The sequence below is a fragment of the Myotis brandtii genome, unplaced genomic scaffold (genome assembly GCF_000412655.1).
Source record: "Myotis brandtii unplaced genomic scaffold, ASM41265v1 scaffold260, whole genome shotgun sequence".
NCBI lineage: Eukaryota > Metazoa > Chordata > Mammalia > Chiroptera > Vespertilionidae > Myotis > Myotis brandtii.
Window position 1 is genome coordinate 774,714 of NW_005359881.1, and position 25,831 is coordinate 800,544.

At 46.4% G+C, this 25,831-nt stretch overlaps 1 protein-coding gene across 1 annotated transcript in view; it reads left to right on the forward strand.

Annotated features, from left to right (window-relative positions):
* AOAH (acyloxyacyl hydrolase (neutrophil)) overlaps positions 1 to 25,831 on the forward strand; it is a 109,748-nt gene that overhangs the window by 59,143 nt on the left and 24,774 nt on the right. The window contains exons 12-15 of the mRNA XM_014541081.1: positions 4,166 to 4,257; positions 15,752 to 15,834; positions 22,593 to 22,642; positions 24,442 to 24,521. Of these exons, the coding sequence (XP_014396567.1) occupies positions 4,166 to 4,257; positions 15,752 to 15,834; positions 22,593 to 22,642; positions 24,442 to 24,521 (305 nt within the window). The remainder of the gene's footprint in view (positions 1 to 4,165; positions 4,258 to 15,751; positions 15,835 to 22,592; positions 22,643 to 24,441; positions 24,522 to 25,831) is intronic.

Consider the following 25,831-nt stretch of genomic DNA (forward strand, 5'->3'; position numbering starts at 1 on the left):
GTTTTTTAGTTTATTTTGTTCATTAGATTCCACACATAAGTGGAATCATATGGTATTTGTCTTTCTCTCCCTGGCTTATTTCATTTAGCATAATAATGATGGTAATGATGGTATTTTTCATATCTTTTTCCATCAGCAGTTGGCTGCAGGTTCCTCCAAGTGACTCTGTACTCTTTGAAAATAATCCATTTAGTTCTAACTCAGTTAAGAGTATTAGAGAAGGGAATACTCTGTGCAAATTGTCCACAGGCACTGCTGGGCCAGGAGGGCTCAAATGTAAACAGTGAAATAAAGGCCCCAAAAAGATTCCCTGTCATCGGGAAATTGGCAGGACCAGACGAATGTGTGATAGATGCTATTACTCTTTCTCTCACTTAAGATGTCTTTGGAAAAAAAAACAAAATATAAGTTGCTTGTCGAAACTAAGGCTTAAAACATCCCCAAATCCAAAGGATTTGTTTCTACTAAATATTCATTAAAAATGAGAACCAGTGGACTTTCTCAATGCGTAGAAATACACACACAGAGTACTAGTATATAAAAATATTGCACCAAAACAGTATACGCATGGCCATTAGGACATGAAAACAATTTTATGTCACTGATAAAATCAGAAGGAATTTTGAAGCAAAATTGACTTCATTTTGACTTAATAATCATCAAGTTTCTGATGCTCTTTACAGACTTGGAACATTTCTCCTGATAAATAGTAAGTCCTCCCACACATGTACATTTAAGGCACATTTAAGACGAGTTTCCTGAGAACATAAATGCTCAAGAGGCCTAAGCAGGAATTGATGAGGGAGATCTTAATTTGCATACTTCCTGCCTTAAATGCCTGAACGATCTTGGGTATAATGTTGCGTGAGTAAGGCGTTTAGTGTTTAATATGATATGACTTAAACACTCTTTTTGCTAGGGTCTATAAAACCATCGCTATTAGGGACTGTTACTTCTCATTTTTATCTACCAAATTCACTAAGGAAGGAAAATATGTGGAGGCTTCCACTTGTCAGCTCCAATCTTTTTCATTGGCTGGTAATAAAATGCCCTCCTCTTACACCTGGGACAGTCCACTTGGAAAGGGACACTCGGTGATCCACCCTGAACCAGTGCCGGGCTTCTACTTGTCAACTTGCCTGTCTCGCTGACCTCCCATCCTCCCAACAGCCCTGTTGAGGTCCAGAGGGGAATAATCTAGAGCCATAGGAGATGCTGAACCTGAGACACTGGCAAAGCCACATCTTCCCTGACTTTGCACAGCGAGGAGTATTAAAACCTCACCGTAACACCTCACCATGACACCATCAGGGAAGTCTAAGATGTGTCACCGGGAAAACACAGATTTGCATTATTTCAAGGTTTGTCAAATAACCAGGGAAAACCTATGCAGCTGACTGACTGACCTTCCTGGGCTCTGGCTGCAGGATGCAAATCCGCCTTCTTCCTGGATGTGATTCAGCACCGGGCGCTGTCCACTCCTGCGGAAATCCTGACGGGGAGGATTCCAGGGCTGGTTGGGGCATCCTCTCCCAGCTGGGAGAATACGAGGGACATGGACACTCCACTTCCCAAGACAGGTGTCTGACCATGGCCTCACCTGTCCTACTCCTCTCTCAACATCTCCTCTTCCCCACTGTGGAGCTAAGAATCGTATCTGAGAAACCCACCCCTGGCTGAGCGTGGGGCTGCATGGAGAATGGACCCCACTTCTAATGTGTCAGGTCCGAACCATGGAGCTTTGCTGCATTAGTAGAGCCAGATATAAAAGTCAGATCCCCTGATTCCTAGAGGACAATCTTTGCCCGGCGCCCAGCAACTTCCTGTGAAAGCCCAGTCCCTACCCACTGTCCCAGACATGGGGTGGTCCCCATGCACATGACTAAGGAGGTGGGAGAGCGGTGTGGGGCGCGTCGCATTGTTCTTTCAACTTTTCACACCTTTTGCGTTTGAAAGTTCTCACGGAACACAGCTCGTAAGTTCTGCCCACGTCTCACAAGCCACCTACCTGTTTATTCACTATCTCAGCTCAACACATCTTATGCGTTTCACCCATTCTGTTTGCTTTTCCCAACTCTGTAGCAGAACTGAATATTCTTAGTTCCTACAGCAAACACATAAACAGACAAACCTAGGGGGAAACAATAAGATTAAAAAAAACACACACAGAGAGAGAAAACATTTGATTATAGTGGCAGGAGAAATGGAAACCAAAACAGAGAGTAGCTGAGTCACCGCATTTGGGGGAATTTTGAGCAGAACGCAGTGGGTGCCTCCTGCTGAGGGGTGAGGATGAAGTGCCAATCCCTGGCATCTCGTCTTCAGTATTGAAAACCCATGCCCCCTTCAGAGGAACTTAAAGAGTCCTTCTTTAATGTCCTTTTAGAATTAAAAATAAAGCTAATATCTCAAAGCCAATCACATCAAAGCAATCATAGCATTGAATGCAATTTTTCAAGTGGCATATGGCCCAGCCTCCTGCTCACTTCCTCTCGCATGAGGCTCCTCACCTTGGCTCCTACAGAGAATTGGAATCTCAGGCTGTTGGGGAAGGAAAAGCCACACTTCTGTATCATTAAAGATTTGAAAATCTATATTTTTAAAATTTTATTTTTCAGTTACAGGTGAATATCAGGGGGTCACTTTATAAAGTATGTGATTAAAATTGTATCTTTATTGGGTGTTTTCCTGATTACAAAGTAGTACGTTTATGATAAAAATTCAATGTAAATTCCTATAAGGAAACTCCCCGAAGGGCACATGGAGGCAATGACATTACGATAAATTGCTTCCTGTAGCCAGACATCGAGGCTTCCTGTCAGCCAAGGCAAAAAGGGGACACTGCCTTTCAGAGTGTTTATCCAAACTAGGATTCCCAGGTGAAATACAGGACACCCAGTTCAATTTGAATTTCTGAAGTAAAAGTATATCCCAAACACTTCATGAGATATACTTATACTACAAATTATTCCTTGTGTACCTGAAATTAAAAATTTTGCATATTCACCTTTTTTAATTGGGCTAAAATACACATAACATCAAACTATTTTAACAAATTTTAAATATACAATTAAGTATATTTACATTATCATGGGACCAAACTCTAGAACGCTTTCATCTTACAAAACTAACCCTTTACTGAAAAAACATCAACTCTCCTTTCCCCCTCTGGCACTCATCTTTCTACTTCCTGTTTCTATGAGTTTGACAACTCTAAAAACTTCACATGAGTGGAATCATACAGTATTTATCTTATTGTGAAACTGGCTTATCTCACTTAGAATAATGTCCTTGAGCTTCATCCATGTTGCCACATGTGTCCGAACTTCCTTTTTTAAGGCCGAATAGTATTCCATTGTGTGTCTACACCACATTTTGTTTCTTGAAACCCAAATTTAGCAGGACATTTATGTGCTACATCTGGCAACCCTATTCTGAAAACATCAGTCTAGGTAATCTTTCTCTAGAAATTAGAGCAGAAGGGCGTTCATTCCCAAGGACATATATCACAGAAACACGAAGGGGACACAGCCGAGAGCATTCTCTTCTCCGAGTTCGCACAAGCCATAGAAATGTGGTCAGTGAATCCTAATTCTGTCAGCACTGTGTCAGGAGTCCTTGAACTCATCGAGCACATTGAGCACACGTGCACCTTGTGGGAAATGAACCATAATTAGATTATCAAAGGTGTCTGACACCCCCAAGGAGGGCAGGAGGCACCCTCCTCTTGACTGAGGGCAGAGCTTTGAACTCAAGGAGGCATTTTTGCTGGGGGCTTGGGTCTTATTACTTTCCAGGCAGTTGATTTCCTGAATGTCTAAACTCAAATATGGAGAAAATCTCAGCAAGTTTATAAGAGTAGGAAGTTTACCCACCTGCTGAAACATCCCTTTCAAGTGAGGGATGAGTCTGCGCTGCCATGAGCTCTGCATCTTTCCCAGCCGCTGACGGGGAGCGAGTTCAGGAGGGATGCGCATGTTTGTGAAGGTCCTGATGCTGGTTAAAGTTAAGAGGCAAATGCCTTAAATACCCACGTCCCTTAAAGAGGGAGATTAAGAGACAGACTGAGAGACAGACAGAGAGCAATGCCTAGGCAATGAATAACCTTACTACTTGTAGAAAACAAATGACCATTTTGATGATCACCCCTTTATTTTTTCTTTAGAAATCCTTCTTCAATTTACCCACAGCACTTACCGATGAGCTCGACTGGCCCCAACTTTCTGGTGCTACTGGATTTCTGAACGCCACTAGCGGGTATGTATGTTTACAAACCTTCAAATATTTCAGTGTATCTATGTAAAAATAGAGCAGAAGATGGGGCTTTCTTCTAAGATGTTGAGATGTGAATTATTAGGAATGTCTTCTAGAACATGAATGACACACAACAAACCCGCCCCTGACCTAGTCCACCACCCAGTGGGATGTAATGCGAATTCTATTAATCAGTGCAGGTGAGAAGGGAGTATTCCCACCGAGGGGGCTGTAGAGTTTAGGAATGGCTTCTAGAACATGAGTGACACACAACAAACCCACCCCTGACATAGTCCACCACCCAGTGCAGGCGAGAAGGGAGTATTCCCACCGAGGGGGCTGTAGAGTTGACCTCTGACAGAAAATATTCAACACATGGCTAAAGTTTTCTGAGTCAAGGGACCAAGAAGTTTATTTCATTATTTACCGGCATAAATTAATATTCATAAAATTAATAGGCAGGGCTCAAGGTCCTGGAATCATGCTGACATCAATGCTCTAGATAGGAAGGTGCAGATGATGCGTGGGCAGTCTGAGTGGCATGAACCACTTTGCTATGTGTGATTGGGTGTTGACTCGGGGCCTGGGAACAGCCATTCATAGCTTACGCACCCCATTTGTATTTAATGGAGGGCATTGCATATTGTGAATAATTTATTTGATTATATCTTTACTCATTTATTTTAAAAATAGTTAAGTACTTGCTACCTAATCGGGTGCAGATAGTATAAATGCCTTAAAGTTTAATAAGGCTTGTCCCATCTCTGTAGTCAAATCTCATTCAAGTAGGACATATGAGATAAAAGTATAAGTAACAAGAATACAAGATAAATGTGCCAAAACACAACTCTGTGAATCTTTACATCCTTCGACACATTAACAGAATCTGTTCTCTTGACTCTCTGGTTTCAGAGAATTCAAACAGCAATAACCCTTAAAATCATGTGTTTTGCTTTGTTTTCTCCCAGTGTGATTCAGAAAGCAATTGAGTTGGTCGAAGACAAAAGAAAAAGAAAAAACCCTATATGAGGTGGTTAGCTTGGGGGCAAGAAACCTGGCATTAGGAAGGAAATGATGAGAAGCCAAAAATATATTTTTAAGATTGAAAACAGTGCTTTGTGTTCAGATCGCCTCCAAAAGCAATTAACTCACAGGAAAATCCTATTTAAGTTAAAGAAGCCACGGCCCAGAAGGATAGGAAACAATACCCAAACTTCAGGAAGAGAGGACTTCTCCTTTAAAAGCGATATCTACCATCCCCCAGAGTTGGTGTGGCAGATTAGGAGGTAAACTGCATTTACAGGTACAGGGGTCTGGTCTGTGTGGACTTAGGTGGGACAGTTAGCATCCCTGGGCCTCGTGTACATGATGCAGTTGAGTTGCACCTGGTCTCTAAAGTTCTCGCCAGTGTGCAAGCTTAGCGGTTATAGAACAACATGATGTTCAAGTCGGCATCCTACTTTAGGAGGCTTCTTGATTTAGAATCGTTGGAGGAAATTCCTGGGGAGAGATGTCTCGCTTCTCCCCAGGAAATATGCTTTTCCCCACCCCTTGGCTAGCTGTGCCTGAGACAATACATGTCATTTTATGGGTCAGAGCTAGAAAAGGTCTAGGAGCCATGTCTCCTTACTGTGCTCTGAGAGTCGAGCTCATGCCTGGTAAGCCCCGCCCTGTGGGATATTGGGTGCTTGACCAGCTGCCAGTTGCAGTGGTACTCCTTTCATGTCCTATAGGTGTACTCTTTCCTCCAAACAAACTCCAGAGAGGGAGACAGGTGACTCCAAATCCTTAACAAAAATAACCACATTTGTTATTGTTCAAATCACCTCCTTCTGAAAGTGGGGCCAGGAGCCGGTCCAGTCAGTGGAGTTATACAGGCCAGGGCTAAACGATAAAGAGGTTCCTTAAATGTGGGGAGCAGAGGGGGCTGGGAGGAGAAATAGGGCAACACTCGTAGATGAAGGAAGGAAGGAAGGAAGGAAGGAAGGAAGGAAGGAAGGAAGGAAGGAAGGAAGGAAAAAAAAAAGGAAGGAAGGAAGGAAGGAAGGAAGGAAGGAAGGAAGGAAGGAAGGAAGGAAAGAAGGAAAGAAGGAAAGAAGGAAGGAGAAAGAAGCTGATGTTACCCATCAGAAGTTACGAAAGCCAAAACAACCAAAAGCAATTACCAAGTTACCATATCCAGCTGGAGAGCCTAGAGTGAGACCAGGGAGTCCACATAAGTGGGTGTGAATTAGATGGAATTGTCTAGAGTACAATTTGCTCCCTCTGCCTCTGCATTAAATTTGCTATCTGGGCCAGAAACATAGCAAACGCTTAGAAGGAAATGGACAAAGCCATTGTCACAAGTGTCTCAGTACTGCTGTTCAAGGACATTTAAACACACATCTTTGATGAGAGGTGTCCTAGAATCTGACAGTTAGAGGTTACCTATTCTCTCTGACCCAATAGACATCACATGAGAGAACAGTTTTGAAGAGCAGTGTATGACTGCAAACCAAGACACTTGGGGCATTAAACATAGAAAATGGGAAAGAAAGGATTTGCTGCTAAGATTTGCTAACCTAATTTCATGGGTTTTTTTAAAAAGACATGTAAGTACTAAACACTAATGAGCTTAATAACCTTATTAAATCCATTATTCAAAAATTACATGTGCTATAATTGTCCATGATTAGCTGTCCTATAATTATACTTTGCAAAACAAATAATTAGCATTGGCCTTTTGCAGATGAGTGAGGCTGATTGGAGAGGATATAGTCTACATTAGTGATTCTCCAAGTGTGGTCCATGGACCCCTGAGGGGTGTCTAAGGAGGTCCACAAGGTAAAAGCTATTCTCACAACAACATTAAGACAGTATTTGCCTTTTGCTCTACCAATGGTGCAAAAGCAATGGTGGGTAAAATCACTGCCATCTGAGCATGGGTCAAAGCAGTAGCACCCAACTATATTAGGAGTCCTATGGTCTCCACCTGCACACACTCCTGGTTTAATAGGGCGGGGGAGATATTCCCTTCAAAACGTTGCCTATGAAGCAGAAAAAAGTCACTAATTCTATTAAAATAAGTGCAGGTCTTATAAATAATCTCAGCTCATGAGCCCTAGCCAGTTTGGCTCAGTGGATAGAACGTTGGCCTGCAGACCAAAGGGTCCCGGGTTCAATTCTGGTCAAGGGCATGTACCTTAGTTGCAGGCTCCATCCCCAGTAGGGGGTGTGCAGGATGCAGATGATCGATATTTCTCTCTCATCGATGTTTTCTCTCTCTTCTAACTCTCTATCCCTCTCCCTTCCTCTCTGTAAATATCAATAATATATATAGATAGATAGATAGATAGATAGATATATAGATATATAGATATATATTTAAATCTCATCTCATGAAATGGGAAGGCTGCATGAAGCACTTTTGCTGCAAATAAAATGTGATGGTTGTCTTAAGGTCAAGCACCTGCGTGTTGGCTTGCGAGCAGAATCAGTAAGTTTTTCACGGAACACCCTTTTTATTGAAAAAAAAAAAAACCTTGGAAAGCAAACTATGGTTACTCAGTCTTGGATACAGCAGATATTTTATCCAAAATGAATCAGATGAACGTGTCACTTCGAGGAAAACAAATAACAGCATTGACTGCTAATCAGCACATTTGAGCTTTCAAAGAAAAATGTGAATTTTGGAAAACTTGGCTCTTCTGTGGCCTCGACAGCTTCCGAGGATTCCAAGGCCTTGCTAATGAGGCAGGCGGCGCTGGCAACGGACGTGGGTTTTAATGTCGTGTCGTAAATGCATCAGCATCTGGCGTGCCTGCATCACTCCACGAGCCAGCGTTTCTCCGCGACCCGTGTGCGATGCATAGAATTCTGCGTGAGAAACAACCCACTCGGAGCACAAGGTAGACCAGCACATGTCCATGCAACCAGGGGCAGAGAGTTCACGGATATCATTTCCGATTCCACAATACAGCTAGTCAGTCTCTAAGAAACTACCATTTGACAAGTTTTGGTATAACATCCAAGCTGCTTATCCAAAGTTCTATAAAGAGGACATTAAAATGCTACTCCCTCTCCCAACAACGTGTGTGTTTAAGACCAGGTTTCCTTCCCATGCTTCCACCAAAACAACCAATCAGAGCCGACGGGACGCCGAGGCAGACGTGAGCAGCCAGCGGGCTTCTGTTCACACAGACGTCGGAGATTTGAAAAATGGTAAAATGATCCTAACCTTCTCGCTCACTGAGGGTACGCATTGGAAAACATTTTTACAGGGGAAAAAAATGTTATTTATGTTAACATGTAATGGATATCATTATTTTAAAAATTAAATGTTCCTTTAGTTTTCTAAGTTTTAATTTCGAATATATAAATATTGACAGCTGTAGCTCTCATAAACAGAAGCTCTCTGGGTTTCTCAGTCATTTTAAGAGTGTAAAGCAGACTGAGAGCCAAAAATAGAGAACTGCTGTTCCAGGGAGTGGGCGAGAAAAAGACTGAGGACAGAGACTGGGGACCCCGGCACGGAGAGGCTCGGGAAGAGAAGATGAGAAAGAACAGCCCTCGCAGTGGAAAGAAACCTGGAAGGTTCGGTGTCCTGGAGGCCAAGGGAGGAACGTGTTTCCAAAGGAGACAGGACTTCAGCCAAATGCTGCTCGAGGCAGAGGAGGCGGGAGCTGAGTGGGGCCCTGGTGTGTGGACAGTGATGGCGGGCGGCTCTCAGGGACGTCTCAGTGGGCGGAGATGGGAGCCTGATGGGAGAGAAGAGGCTCAGGAGGCGGCAAAGTAAATGCAGCTCAGCATCGACAGCTCAAGAAATGTTACTTTTAGCCCTGGCCGGCGTGGCTCAGTTGGTTGGGTGTCATCCATGCACTGAAAGGTTGCCGGTTCGATTCCTGGTCAGGGCACACGCCCAGGTTGAAGGCTCAATCCCTGGTAGGGGGCGTGCAGGAGGCAGCCAACCAATATTTGTCTCTCACATCAATGTTTCTCTCTCCCTCTCCCTTCCTCTCTCTCTCTAAAAATCAATATACTAGTCTTTAAAAAAAAGTAAGTTTTACTATCAAAAGGAGCAGAGAAGTGGGGTGATAGCTGCTGGGGAACAAAAGATCAGGGAGACATCTTTAGACAGGAAAGCCTGCAGCATGCCTAGTGGTAGGAAGATGCAAAAGAGAGAGGGTAGTGGACGAAGGGAGGGACACGGCCCCAGAGAAGACAAGAAGGGATGGTGCAGGTGGCGTCGCTGCCCTGGGGCGCGGAGGACCAGCCAGGCACTGTGGCCGACCCAGAGGACTCTCCCCGCCGTATACTGACAGGTCTCTCCACTGCGATGACTCCCCGTTGACTCTACTTATTTTTAAATTTTCCTTTTTTAAATGTTTTTACTCAAATCGTGAATATATTTGCATTTTAAAAAATGACTCAGGTACATAAAGTAAAAAGCTGGAACCCTCCCCCAGTTTCACCCCTTTTCCCAGAAGAAAGCTCTGTCCTCAACTTCGTGTGACTTCACCCATAGCCTTCTTGCGTGATTACGTGCAGATATTTGCACATAACGAAATAAATGCTTGGCTGGAATTCTGCCACAAGTGACATCATACTGTGCATAAACACGCCATAAACCACTGCTTCGCCCCAGCAACTCCTCCCGGAGCACTTTGCATTCCTGTGCGATTCTGTGTGGCCTCTCGCAGTACAGGTTGCTGCATTCTCCTGTTGACAGACAGCCCCCTTAATTCCAGTCCTCACTCTTCTCATTACGCCGCCGTGAGCAGGCTGTAGCGCTCTCTGTGCATGCTGTGGGGATTTCTTGCGAGGGATATCATTTTGCCATCTAAACTGGTCAAAGTAAATACAAGACCTCCACATTTCCCTGGCAGAAGTCTTGTAACCTCCTGAACCTGGGATTTTGGGCCATCTGCAACGCCAATGCCCAAATCCAGGTCACAGAGAACACTCAGCCATACTCTTCAAATCCTGTCTGTGAAACACTAGTCCCACGAGATGGTAAAGGGTATTAAACACATTTTAAAGGAGATTCCTCGGTCAAATATTTTTTCTAACTGCTGTTTAAATAAAGGAAAACAAGTTTATTCCCTGTGGGGCTTATCAGAGCCTTTATAAGCCAAAACCCTTTGTGGATCTCCAAGATATTATGTGAAATATTTCCTAAACTTGTTTGACCACAGAACAAGGCATAATCTGTTTTAGGATAAAGGTACCCCTCAAGAAACTCGTGTTTCAGAGCCTCCTTTGAGAAATGCTGTTTAGATTATTAACACCGTCTTCTGTGCGAAGTGGGCTTTGCAGATTTAGATGCAGCCACAGCCGTCAAGTCTCTGCTTTATCACAGGTGAATGTTTACCCTGAGACAGGGACCTAGAACCAGATCTGAGGCTGAGAAAAGCCAGGCTGGAAAGAGCTACAACTGCTCCGAGCTCAGAGCCGGAATCTGAGCGGGAGGTTCCCAGGTTGGAAGCCTGTCTGAGCTGCTCATGAATTATTGAGCACGATGCCAAGGAAGTCTATTCCTTTGTACTACTTTGCTGCTCCAAATTCAAAATCCGTCACGCTGTCTTGATCATCTTTTCATGTCTGAACTCCCAGAACTTCCTCTGCAGCCGTCCTCCCCTGCACACACCCTTGCATAATTAGCCTTTGCCAATCTCCCTGAATACACAGCAAACCGTCTTCTGCCTGCTTCTCTCTCCCTGAGGCTGAAACCATGATTGTTCTGTGCTGCAGTGACCTAGCGGTTTCACGGGGCCCTGGGATGTGGCTCTGGGACTGGAAGGAACGTTTAAAGGTCTTTAATCCATCCCCAGGCTGGCCTGACCTCCACCCACACCAGAAAGGAAACTCTACCCTTTTCTTAACACTTCCTCGTAGAGGTCCCCGGAGAAAGCCCGTCTGGTCTCGGTGTTATCCAGTTTTACCCTAACCACTCCCCTGCCCTAACCCTTCACAGCAAATATCACCATTTTCCTCTCTCTGGCCCTGCTGCTAGCCTTCTGAGCCCCTGTCAGTTCTGTGACGGATTCCCTGAGATTCAACTTCATAGCACCTCAGAATTTAAACCCAAACTAGCTGTGCCCCGGCCTCAGAAAAGTCACCAGCACCTGGTACATCACTGTCGCTTGAACAACATCCCACTTGGTTTGTCCCAAAACCTCCGACCTGCTAAGCCTCTGGGAAGCTACTGAGTTGCCTCTCTCCAAGTAGGTTCTGCTGTGAGTCAACGTAGGAGGAGATCATGTTTTCCGTTCCAAGTCAACCACTTTCATTTGTCTGCTTTACTCTCGAGGCTCATCCTTGATTTTATTCTTTTTTTATTTTGTCTTTCTTTCCATCATAGTGACATGGAAGGGGAGTGGGATTAGACGTCTCTCAGAGAAAGTGGTTTTTGGTGTTACCTGAGCCCATGTTGGGAAAAGCAACTAAGCAACTAGTAGACACGGTGTCTGAGACTTACCTATTTTGAATTTTAGTCTTAAAAAGCAAAATCTGACCTGCGTGTCCTCACATGGAAGGCTGTACTTCTGGGCCCCACAGTAGATGGAGCTGATAAAATCCGGGATTTAGTCGGGTATACTAGTACTTGCAATTCCACTCCCTGTGCTGCCGTCACCAGCACCTTAGTCATCGGGGGAGGTGTGAGGACGAGAACTTTCTATACTCCTCATCTGCACCCCTCAGATTACAGACTGAAGCCATCGCCTCGCCTACTAGCCCATGGGACTGGGCTTTGAAGCAAAACAGAGGAAAAGGAGAGAAACAAACAAAATCAGACTGGGACCCTGAGTTCAACTAAGGATAGGGGAGCAAGCGGAGGAGGATTCAAAACCAGAAAGGTGGTCACAGTAGGCCTTCCTGTGCACACTGTTTATCCTGTTAATTCAAGGTCAGCTGACCCTGTCTACAGGTAATGTTCTATTAAGCAATCTTCTCAATTTGTAGTCATCTCAAAATATTGTGTTATAAGCTTCTCAAAATATTGTATCGATCCCTCTATCTTCTCCTGAGCACTCCCTGACAAATTCAATTCCTAGAATTTACAGGAGAGATTATGTACTTGAGGTGGAGATAAAAGAAAACAGTGTCTTTGATTATATGAAATACTTTCTAGTGCCTCATACAAAACCTTAATCCCAACATTTTAGATGCTGTTTCTGATCAGAATGTTCATTCACCTATGGTAAAGATTTCTATGTTCTTGTAATAAGAAGATACGGTGCAACTAACCCTATCCATAATTCAGTATCCACACTATTTACTCTCCATGAGCAGGGCATGAGCAAAACAATATTTCAGTCCATAAATTTTGTTTTTAGAATTATCAAAAATATAGGTATGGTAACAATTATTTTCCCAAAGGAAAATAGCCCCTCTTTATTGACCGTGAAATTATTTTAGTATTAAATTTGAATCTGATGTCCCTTTCCCATCTTTTTTTTTTCAAACTAGAATAAAATAAGCAAGGCAGAGGTCATAAACAATGCAGTTTGTAGAGTTCGGGCTTCTGGGTAATGAAGCAGACTTCTCTCCCCTGGGAAGCCCATCTATAATGGCAGCAAATGAGTTTGTCCACAAGGACAAAGAGCCTCAACCTGTTGGGAGCCAGAAAGCAGAAGGCCAGTGGTCCCTGACTGCGCCCACTCAGGCACGGTCATCCTAAGCTGGCAGGAGGGAATGGGGAGAAGCAACCCGCTTACCTGGCAGGACCTCTAGAAGACTTGGGAATCAGCTACCTATGGTAGCGCCAGAAGTAGGGGTGCTGCTACACACAGAAGTATTGGTTGAAAGGTTGCAGCTAGAACCTCAGATCTCTTCCCAACTCCACCCGGGGTGGGGAGGGGGGGCGGAGAAGCCCTCACTGGATCTGGGATAAGCCTAGGGGTTTCTTCTCTGGAGAGGCTGAGATGAAGGGCTTCTAGATTGGGAGACACTGGACATGAGTCAGGAGAGGGACACCCTAGTAAATCACATGCATGCTGACCGCTGAGGCCCACACACCTCCCAACCCAGAGTGTGGGCAACCTGGCTGGAGACCGGAAGATCCTTTCCTGAGGAATCTGCACACCCAAGAGGAAAGCCCCCAAAAGACACGGACAGCAGGGGCTCCCCGAGAAAGGCCCGGCCAGCCACTGGTGAGGACCAGAGCAGCAAGCCCCACCCAGGGGCTCTCTTTCCAACCAGCTTTTCGTTTCCAACCAGTTTCCACTTTTAACTCTAAGCCAACAAACAACCCAAGACCATAGATATCTGAGGGAAACCTTGAATGTGAAAGACAGTACAAAAGCAAAGAGAAAAATCAACCTTAAGGAAACGGACTATAACTTTGTATACTAGGGATTTAAAAAACAATAACACTAGTTAATATACTACTTATAAAAGTAACTAAAAATTAATATCTTCAAAAAGATGAGCTATTTCAATGATGTAACAAGAACTTTGTGCTAAATTTAAAGAAACATTCAAAGAACAAAAAAGATCCCTTGGAAATTACACTAGTGACATAAGATGATTTTCCTAGAATGAGAACATTGAGACTATCACCCAGAAAATAAAGCAAAAGACAAAGATATGGGAGATGGGGCAGAAAAGAAAACTAGGAAAATTAGAGATCAGTCTAGGTGACTCTATATCCTAATAAGAGGGATTCTAAGAAAAAAAAAGGAAGAAGAAAACAGCGATGAAGTAATAGAAGAACACCTCTCAGAACTGAGTGACATGAATTTCCAGGTTAAAAGTGTCTCACACTGTGAATGAAAATAGAGCCATCCCAGCCTGTCACCGTGGCATTTTAGAACACTGGGAATGAGATGCTGCCGCAGATTCTCAAAGGATCAAGGAGCAGAACAGCTCAGACAACAGCACCATAAGACCAGGCACCAATGGATCCCTTCAAACATCTGAGGGAAAGTGCTTTTTCCCTAGAATTCTGTAACCCTCCACCTGGTTGTCTATCTATACTAATAAAAGGGTAATATGCTAATTAGACCGGACATCTTCTGGATGTCCTTCTGAATAAAGCCATGGTAGCAGGGGCCAAGGCAGAGGTGGTTAGGGGCAATCAGGCCAGTAGGGGGGAGCAGTTAGGGGGTGATCAGGCCGGCAGGGGAGGGCAGTTAGGGGAGATCAGGCTGGCAGGCAGAGGTGGTTAGGGGCAATCAGGCAGGCAGGCAGGCAGGCAAGCAGTTAGGAGCCAGCAGTCCCAGATTACAAGAGGGATGTCCGACTGCTGACAGTCGGACATCCCCGAGGGGTCCCGGATTGGAGAGGGTGCAGGCCAGCCTGAGGGATCCCTTCCCATGCACAAATTTTGTGCACTGAGCCTCTAGTCATTATATAACAAGGCGCTACCAACATTAGTGGCTTATAACAACAATTATTTTTATTACATCTCCCCATGTGGGTGTCAGGGGTGATCAAGTACTTCTGAGTTTAATTACTATTCATTAGTTTATACCTGGTCTGTTTCAAGAAGGAGTTTAGGAAGCCTATAACACTATAGAGAATATAACATTAAATTGCATTTAAATTAAACTAAAACGTGGCAAAAGAACATAGAAAAATCAAAGATGGGACAAAGAGGAACCAAGAAAATGATTTAAAATAGGTGTAATTATAGCCTGATGCTGGTCACACATTTGTCTCTAAACTCTGTGTCCATTGGTTTTAGATTCAGCTACAAGTAACAGAGAGACTCAACATAGGGCAGTTTAAATAAGATAATACATGAGTTTATTTCTCTCAAACATGAAAGTTCGGGGATGTGCAATCCAGGTCAGGTATGGGAGCTCAAGTTCACTGCTCCTTGGGGTCCAGGGTCCTTCCAGCTCACCCCCTACCTTCCCAGGGTAGAATTTACCCCTACAGCCTAAAATGGCAGCATTCCTATTCTGGGCAGCAGAATGACTAAACAGGACAAAGAAAGAGCAAAGAAACCTGCCAATTGTGTCTAAGAAATATTAGTATCCCCAGAAACTGCTGCTAAACATTTCCACTTCCACCTCATTGCCCAGAACTTAGTGGAGTGGCCACACCTAGTTGCAAGGGCAGCTGGGAAAGCAGCCATCGTTCTGGGCAGACCTGTGTCCTACTAAAATGTCCATGAAAACGGACAAAAGGGAGACATGGATCTGAAAGACAAGAGTGTCTGCCACAGCTTCATAGCAACTGAGAGAAGAAAGGGAACATAGCCAAGTTTAAAATGCAGAGATGATAAAGACAGCCAATTGTTCGAGAGACTTAGAGCAGCTTTGGGTAAAAAGGTTACAAAGGTCTCCGTAAGAAAAAAAGTTTGATCTTTCCACATCCATGCAATTGTTTATAGGACTGTTTCCTGTGACAACTTAGGCAGTGACCGTTTGGAGAAAAACACAGCGATAGAGATGTGATTGTCTGAGTTCATTCTCACTCCATTTTAAAAACTCAAAATAAAAACGTGTGTGTTTGTACTTGATCATGTGAATGTCCCAGCATTAAGCATACATGTATGTGTTTGTTTCAGAATTAAAGAAAACTCTATCTACCTTCACTTACGGAAAAGGAACCGCTGCAATCACCGGGACTACCAGAATATTTCAAAAAACGGTAGGTGGCCACACTCGGCCTTCACCTGTGTGCCCTGACTGACGGATTTTATTTCACAAGCACCAAAAGCTGAGAATTAGTGACAAGGCCACGGGATGAAATGAACATCTCCCTTTCTGATAGAGGGACCGGGGGCTTAGAGCCTTTTCCCTGCAGCGAAAGGAACAAGATGCAGTTAAGATATAGACGAAGGGGCAGACAGATACCAAACAAAACAAGATGCAATCAAGACAGACAGTCACCCAACAGCAATGCTCCAGGGAGGCCCGGGTGCAGGGCGTCCGAGGCTCAGGAGGCAAGACCTCACTGAGCATCAGCAGGACGAGAACTAAGCACCATCAAGGTCGTTGCAAAGACTCTGCCCTCCCCTCTGGTACAAAGGCTCCCACCTTTTAACTGGGTGGGAGTTTGACGAAAAACAGCTTAGTGTTTGTGGCTGAAACCCCCGAAGCCATTAAGCAAAGGAACGTGTCCTCAGAACGATGGGGGGACTCGCAGTCTCCGCCAGCTTCCCCTGTGTCCCAGCACATCCTTAGACGGACGGCTTCCCCCTGTGTGGTCCTCGCCTCCCGCCTCAGCCCCAGGTCAGTCCACTGCCACAAGGCTCAGTGAAACCCCTCACTGATAAGCCATGGCCTGGCCAGAGCCGAAGGAGTTGCCAAGGAATGTCTTGTGACACCAGGATGCAGAGACGGCAGGCCCAGTGCCCAGGGGAGATGTTACTCATCAACTGTGGCTCTCTGGTGGGCTCCACCCAGATCCCGCCTCACAGCTCTCACGGCGCGCAGCTCTGACCATCCTCATCCGCAGAGCAGGCTTGGCACATGAAGGGGAACCTACTTACCATCCCTGTGCCGTCTCTAAGTAACAACAGTGGTAAGGAATGTTCCAAGCAGTACAACGTCTAAGCCAGGGGTCCTCAAACTTTTTAAACAGGGGGCCAGTTCACTGTCCCTCAGACTGTTGGAGGGCCGGACTATAGCACAACGTCTAATGGAATACATAACCTACAAATAATTTCTTACATATTCTACACGGAATAAGTGTTCTATTCCAAGAATCACGCCGTAGCATTACCACTAATAAAATGATAGCTGATAGTTATTGCTCTCTTGCCACGTGCTAAGAACACTCTCTGTATAATATTTCAGCTAATCCTTTCAACAAGCGATAAGGCAAGGATTGTTCGATTTCTTCAGGATGAGGACAACCGCTGATTGGAATAGCTCTGGGGAGTGGCGAGGGAGGGAGAACTACAGTGCACACGTGGCATGCAGCACTCAACCCAGTAGTCAGTGTGATAAGATCTATTTCTCAGAATTGAGGGAGTATAATGACCTTCACACTGTTATCATTGAGGACACAGAGGCCCGGGGGGACCAAGAGCCCTGTCCCAGAACACAGAGAGAGCAAGGGGCGAGAGCTGGGGTGTGTCGCCAGGCTGTCTCCCTGCGCTCAGACCCCAGCAGCGGTCTCTGATTGGAGAGTCCGGCTACTGAGCGATGGGCCTCGCCTCTCCGGGTGTGAACACAGCCCACAGCCAGTCTATGGAAAAGGAAGCACCGAGGCCGGTGTGAGTCATCGCAGGCACAGCGACTGTCGGCCTCGTGCTGCATTTTCTCTCTTGCTTTTTAAACCGTCCCAATGCCGCCCAAGGCCCCTGCCCATGGAGACCGTAAAAAACGAACACACGCCCGTGTGTGATATTACGCAGCCCTGCAAAAGGATGCTTAAAAGTTCACGTGTTTTTGTTTAGAAAGACATAGCACTGCCAAAAGAAAAACCAGGATGGAAAACTGGATTGAATATTTATTCTCTACTGCATTGTTTTAGATGAAAGAGAAAAACAGCTGGACACAGATAGGTAGAAAATACACCAAAATTGTTGTGTTTCATAAATTATGGGTGATTGTTTTTTCTATTTCCCAAATATTTTATTTTTCCACATCAAATAACAAAACAAAAAAAAACCCAAAAAATAGACAGAAACTGAGTCTAGGAACAGTAAAGGGCCTGCTAAGCCCATAGCTGAGGGAATCGAGTTAAGGACAAAAAAGAGCAGTAGGTTCTACCCAGACGCAGGCTCCGTGTGCCCGGGACACAGCCTTGCTCTCCCCCAGACCCCTCCATCCCACCCACCCCCTCACCCTGAGCACAGCGCTCCTTTGTGAAACCCGAACGGCGGGGGAAGACCGCAGAGAGCACACGGCACACCCCAGCAGGCCTTCTCCTTCCGTGGTCGGCCACCTTCACAGCCTCCTTGAAGGTGCAGATTGTGGAGAGGAAGGGGGAAGGAGTAGGCAGAAAGCCTAATCGGGAAAACACACACGTGTTCACATGTGATCCCAACCTGTGGCTCCCGTCAGGCTCCTGCTGATGAACAGATTCCCGGAGGTCAGGAGAGATTGTTTCCTTTCTTCGTATTTGCAGTCCTTAGAGGTGCAGAGAGGAGACTCTGTCTAGTGTCACTTCCTTGCGGTGCTACTTGACTATTGCTGTATGGATGTAATTCTAAGAGGACTTTTTTTTTTTTTCCAGTTTCTCCAAGTTACTCATTATTTAATGCTCGGGTTTCTTCTCCAGCCCCTCGGCCTGGTTTCGGGGCTCCTCCTCACTATGGATTTTCTTTCTTTCATCCCCGAGCCAAGCGATTTCCATTACTCCCCAAGGCTTTCCGTGGCTATAGGGAGAATCGGCTCTCTGTAGTCTGCATCTTTATGGCTATACTTAGTTTTCATTACCAGGGAGAAAGGCGGGAGGGAAGGAAGAGTTGAGTGGAATATGAAAGTGTTTCTGGAAAGTCATGCAGTCAGAAGTGAAGAGACAGCTCTTATTTTTGTCTTGATGTTAGGCACGAGATCCCAACAGTGTCTGTAGCTATCTCTACCAGGAGCCGCTGCCGGTGGTTAGAGAGCATTTAAAAATGTCAGATGTCGAAGTCGCCTTTCATCTGGGCGCCGAGAAAGGCAGGAGGGAAGGAAGAGGTGAGTGGAATATGAAAGTGTTTCTGGAAAATCATGAAGTCAGAAGTAAAGAGACAGCTTATTTTAGTCTTGATGTTTAGGCACGAGATCCCAACAATGTCTGCCAGTGGTTAGAGAGCATTTTAAAATGTCAGATGTCGAAGTCGCCTTTCATCTGGGCGCCAGTTCTCTGGCCGGGGCTCGGGCACAGCAAGGCCCCTGCTCAGTCCTTACAACCAGCAAAGCAGGGGGTTCTTACAGCTTCCAGGGCACCAAAGCGGCCGGTGGGGGGGGTTTGAGGCGGCCCTGACACTAACCAGGCAGGCGGGAGCCTCTGGAAGTGAGGGACGCACACCTCTGCCTGGAGAAGGGCCGGGAAACATCACAGGGAGGCACATGTGAGCAGAGAGCCCTGCAGGAAAAACACAGGAGTCCAGAAAGCCCAGGGAGATGGTGGCTCAGGGCATAGAGGCTCCCGGGGCAAAACCACCTCTGGGAAGAGAAGGAGTAGGAGGTAGATGAGAGTGACACTGGGAAGCTATTACATTCTTTTAAAAATGAATGTTTGGGACAATCACTTATCTGCTTTGTCACATAAATTCAGAACCACGCTTACGAATTTGAAAGCATTTGCAGTAGTGGAAACATCATCAGAAAGTGTCGCAACAAACAATTATTAAGGGCCCACTATTTTGAGCTCATGGTCAATATATTAGTCTGAATGTGTCTGCTTATTGCAAGCAAACATTTTTAGAGAAACGACGGAATTCAAGTTTCTCATGGCTAATTCTTTAACTTGATTCTATCAATCATGCTCTTCAAAATGCTTCAGAAATGCTGAAAAATGAGCAAAATCTGCATTAATTTAAATCTAATCAGAGTTAAGTAACAGTATTGGATTTGAGGTCAATGCATGACACCACATTTTCTTTTTTTTTTAAATATATATTTTATTGATTTTTTACAGAGAGGAAGGGAGAGGGATAGAGAGTTAGAAACATCAATGAGAGAGAAACATCGATCAGCTGCCTCCTGCACACCTCCCACTGGGGATGTACCTGCAACCAAGGTACATGCCCTTGACCGGAATCGAACCTGGGACCTTTCAGTCTGCAGGCCAACACTCTATCCACTGAGCCAAACCAGCTAGGACACACTATTCCTTATTTAAAAGGGACAGGATGAAGCAGAATCCAGACTTTAGTGGCCAATAAGGTCCCTCTTCTTTCTCTAATTATGGACAGGTAATTCCCCATGGGACCACTGTGCCCTGTTTCATAGTCAATCTATTCCATTGTAGAGACCAGAGAATGAGCCTCTTGAGGGTAGTGCCAGTTCTTCAAATGCTCGCCTCGCTTTCCCACCTCCGCAGGCTGGGGCTCTCTCCTGCTTGCACCTCGGCCCAGCTGCTTCCGGAAGTCTTCTCTGTAACGGTAGCAGCAGCCACAGCACAGTCGGCAGCAGGAGGAAGACTGTAGAGATGGGAGCAGACAGATATGTTGACGGGCAAAGGGATAGCAGCACCGCAGGAAAGGGGAACGGAGAGGAGAAAGGGAGGTGGGAATTACATAAACTAATGACATGATCTCAACAACTGAGCTTTGTAAGAGGAGATGGGAATCCTGAAAGATGCAACAACTTTGGAGCAAAGAAAATTCGGTGCTTGCATTATAAAGACCCACCAGAAATAAACACACCACAAAAAACATTGGGTAAAGACAAGTAGGCAAGTCCTCTCCCCTGAGTGGATGTTTGTGACTGCTGGTTTTTTGTTGTTGTTAATCCTCACCTGAGGATATTTTTCCATTGATTTTTAGAGAGTGGAAGGGAGGGAGGGCAGGAAAACATTGATGTGTCATATTGATTGGTTGCCTCCTACACACACCCCAACCAGGGCCAGGGATAGAACCTGCAAATCAGGTACATGCCCTTGACCAAGAATCAAACCGGTGACCCTTTGGTGCATGGGTCGACATCCCAACCACTGAGCCACACCAGCCAGGGCTGTGACTGCTGTTTTTAAATCCATGGCGACAGGTGCCCTGGGCTGGCCATCCTGTCTGAGCGGCAGAGGAACAGGTGGTGTGGGCACGGGGAGAGGCTGGCCCCGAGGCTCACCATGGCAGGTTTTCATTTCCGTCCCTTCAAGCTCCGTAGGTGACCGCACCTCAAATCCCAGCCGTCCTCCCGATAATGAGGAAGATTATTGGCCTGACCTGGTCCTTTAATGTTTCCCACTCGTGCCTTGAGCTTTCATTAGTTTTCGTGTCTCATTAACACACAAATCAAAGAGTGAGAATGAAACACCTCTTGATGTGTAATCTTACTAAAAGTGGGAAGTTGAGATCATGGGACTGCAGGGCCCAGCTGAGCAGATGAGTGAGCCATGGTGGGTGCCATGCCAGCCCGCAGGGGCCGCCCTCCGACTCTTCACTCGTGAGGACAACAGGGAGCGACCTCACACCCAGAAACACTCTGAGTCTCTACGTTTAGGACTCGACGTGGCACCTTCTCTGAGCAGAGACAGGCTCGAGTCACACTGGGTTTTCCTCTTTCCAAGCACTGGGGTGAGATTTGCGTTAAAGCTCACACCAGTTCTCAGTTGTGTGTCTACCCCAGAGACGTTACTGCCCGGGGATAAAGGCCATGTCCAACTGCTCTGTCAATTCCCTCCTTGGGTTCACTCTTTCTAGCCCCCCAGCCTAGAGAAGCAATGCCACTCAGGGAGCCAGCGCTCAGCATTGCGGGCAGAAGGGGCAGGGTTTGGATTGCGGTTCTCCAGATTCATCGCTGTGTGGCTTTGGGCAAGTCGCTTAAGTGAGCCTCAGTGTTCTCATCTACAAAATGGGGCTCCTAGCGTGCCCACCTCACACAGGTGTGCTAAGGCCTAAATGAACTAATAAATACAGCGCTTAACAGCGTGTCTGAAATAATATGAGAACCCAATAACCACGACTTTCCTGTAAGAGATACGTTACAGGGCGTAACAGGGATGCGGGGGGAGGGTGGTCGTGCATGTCATTACAGGAGTTGAAATATGTCAGCTCTACAATCTGAACCTTGCACAGCCCAGCCAGCAGGGGGAGCCTCAGGAGTGAGCAGAAATGCCAGCTGGCTCTTCACAGGGCTCTCTGGGGAGATGGGTAGTTCTCAAAGAATCCTTCCTACTGTTCCTCTCCTCCCTCAGCTCATTCCTGAATCTTTGGGTAGTTTCTCTCTGGTGATAGATATATCCCCTTTCCTTACACCCACTAGCAAGCTCACTCATTCACTCTAGGAAATGTCTGGAGAGGATTTGGGGTTCTGTCAATAGAAACATGAAAGCTATTAAGGGGAGTCCCAGGGGGAACTCATCAATCAGTACGACGGTGTGGACGACCTCTGAACTGTTCCGTGATGCTTCTCCCGTGACCTCAGACAATCACACTCTCATCCTGACAGTGTTGAACTGAGCTCCCTAACTTTAACTGTTTTCTTAATTTTACTTATTCAGGCGCATCTTCCCAAAAGTAGTTTCTCTCTGGTGATAGATATCCTTACACCCATAGCAAGTTCACTCATTCACGCTAGGAAATGTCTTGAGAACTGTAAATCCAAAAAATTTGGGGTTATGTCAATAGAATGCCAAGGAAACAAGAAAGCCATTAAGGGGAGTCCCAGGGGGAACTCATCAGTACGACGGTGTGGACGACCTCTGACTCTTCCGTGATGCTTCTCCCGTGACCTCAGACAATCACACTCTCATCCTGACAGTGTTGAACTGAGCTCCCTAACTTTAACTATTTTCTTATTCAGGCGCATCTTCCCAAAACCTGGAGACATTCATAGAAAGGTACGTGGAAGAAGTTGTTTCTCATTTAGGAAAATGAACGAGAGCTCTGTTGTTACCCGTCATCACGTGCCCTGGGCACCAGCTGGTCACTCTGCAAACCCTGGGAGATTATTACCCCTTCCCGGGCCAGTGAGCGTTGGACCTGTCCATTTCCATATGTCCTTAGAGACAGATCATAAGAATACATACAAGCTTAGATCTAGCCAAATAGACAAAAAGGATTTCGTATTCCTGTTTACGAAGGAGGACACAATTTTGTGCTCATTTGGGGCTTAACACTCAGAATGGGGGCCTTGGGTGCCCAGAATGGAAACTTTGGGCCCACGGATGTCTCAGGGATCTGGACATAAGTAACCCCGGTAACTCATCTGTGATCATTGACCACAAAGGCTGTGAATGATGCACTGACTGGGAATTGAACCCTGATCTCCTAGTTCATAGGTTGACATTCAACCACCGAGCCAAACCAGCTAGGGCAGTGATAGTGATTCTTGAACAAATATTCAGGTTATTTGAATACCCTTAAAATCAAGATTTTGGGATTAGTCAGACTTGAGTTCAAGCCCTGGTTTGTAGGTTGACACTCAACCACTGAGCCGCACCAGCCAGGTGCAAAGAAGGTTTTGAGAATGAATTCTTTGCCTCTGGGTTCCCCCTTTTCTCCACTCCATGATAACAGCCTGCTGTCGGGTCAAATTTCTCTGTCTTCACAAGTCCTAGGCACACGTGGAATCAACAGAACCAGCCTGGGAAGCCGAGAGACCCTTTCTACAAACATCTGACCCACTCATCCTTTGCTCTGATTCACAACAAATGTGTGTGTCACGATCAGTCCTGAGTTGTGTCGCAAGAAATAGGCTCCTACTGGCCAACAATCCGAGATTGAGAACCAAGACTTCCTCCAGAAAATAAGGCAGGATCACGGCCACCCCATAAGAACAGCTTCTTCACTCACATCCTCAGACGCCGACTCAGGTGGCAGAGACACCATAGGCAATGCGCTTGTGTAGACTACGCACAGTTCCGGCCAATCCTATTCCCGCCATGGCCCACGGGAGAAAGCAGCTTTGCTCACCTGCTGATCTCAGCAGTGATTTCAGAATGTTGACTGCCTTCGTTCCCCCACAACATTTTGGAAGATTTCTCAAAATCTGTGTGTCCCCCTGAGGATATGCTGCATATGTGAATGCCATCTGTCCTGTGGTCGTGACCAGAACAAGAAAAAGGTGACACCAGATCTGGAACAACTCCCCAGTAGCCACACACCCTCCGTTTTAGAAAACAGAAAAATAAAGCCCAGGTCACGTGATTTGCCTAATTAATTGATTAAGGCCAGCGCCAGACTCCCCCCTAGGAAGTGCTAGAAACAGGGATTCCTGCCCACTGCCCCACCTTCGCTTTCCTGAACTTCACGGTTCAATGTCATCCCAGTGTGTTTGCCCTCGCGGACACCTCCGCGAGAGCCTAGACCTCTCCCAGTGAGGACGGTGTAGACCTCACCCGTGGAGTGAATTCAGGGCAGGAGATGCCACCCTGGGATCCAGAATGCTCCTGTGCCAGACCCTGCTTTGGCCCCCCCTAAGCTGGTTTACCACTCTCCCAGAACCCCACGTCTGCCAAATGCTGGGGACCCAGGTCTCAACCCTTGACAAACCACCTGGGACTCTCCACTAAATAGCAAAGAACCCCAAAACCTTCCATGAGCCCAGAGCCACACCACTTGCTACATCATCTCACCACACAGCAGCCCTAAGAGGCAAGTATGATATGATTTGCCTAATTAATTAAGGCCAGCGCCAGACTCCCCCCTAGGTGGTGCTAGAAGCAGGGATTCCTACCCACTGCCCCACCTTCACTTTCCTGAACTTCACGGTTCAATGTGATCCCAGTGGGTTTGCCCTCGAGGACACCTCCGTGACAGTCTAGACCTCTCCCAGTGAGGACGGTGTAGGCCTCATTCGTGGAGTGAATTCAGGGCAGGAGATGCCACGCTGGGATCCAGAATGCTCCTGTGCCAGACCCTGCCTTGGCCCCCCCTAAGCTGGTTTACCCCTCTCCCAGAACCCCATGTCTGCCAAATGCTGGGGACCAAGGTCTCAACCCTTGACAAACCACCTGGGACTCTCCACTAAATAGCAAAGAACCCCAAAACCTTCCATGAGCCCAGAGCCACACCACTTGCTACATCATCTCACCACACAGCAGCCCTAAGAGGCAAGTATGATCGTCCCCATTTCACAGATGAGGAAACTGAGGTTCCGAAAGGTTATCCTCCATGGAGCATTGAGCAGCCAAGCTGAGAGCCAACCCAGTGCTCTGACGAAGTTCTGTGCCCTTTCCACCGGCCACACGTGCCTTACTTGCTTTCTCTTACGCATTCGTTTCCAGAAGAAGTATGTGAGCACCTGCGATGTGCCGGGCGCTGGGTCCAGCAGCAAACAGGCCACAGGCCAGGACCTCAGGCGGCTTGTAGAAGGAGAAGCGTGGAGCTTCAGCCGCCAGCCCCATCACAAAACAGAGCAAACGGGTGGTCAGACCAGTCCACACCTCCCAGCCTCCGGATCATGCTCCCTGAAGGGCACGGAGCGGACGAGTTACACGGTGTGAAGGACGCCTGCAGGAGGAGGCATGGACTCCAAGCGCCCAGACCCCCGAAACATCCCTTGTTCAGCCGAACCTGCTCACAACAAATAATTTTCCCTTTCCAAAGAGCCAGGGGGCAGGCAGGCGGCCATGAGCTGGGACCCGTGCCAGCCGCCAACCCCCCTGGGGGTGTGCCGGAATCTGGGCAGAGAAGCAGCCAGCATGGGAGAAATAGCAGGGCTGGCCGCTGGGAGGTCCCCACGGTGCCCACTGTGCAGTGTCCTGTGGAGGGTTAGAAACATGAAGACAGATGACAGCGACACCTCCCCATCTGCCTGGCCGTCAAGGTGGAGCAGATAACCAGAGAGCCAAGTGAGCTCATTAAAGCTCCTAAGTCTGGTGCTTCTTTCTCAACCTCTAAACCAGCGGTTCTCAACCCGTGAGTCGCGACCCCTTTGGGGGTCGAACGACCCTTTCACAGGGGTCGCTTAAGACCATCAGAAAACACATATATAATTACATATTGTTTTTGTGATTAATCACTATGCTTTAATTATGTTCAATTTGTAACAATGAAAATACATCCTGCATATCAGATACTTACATTACGATTCATAAC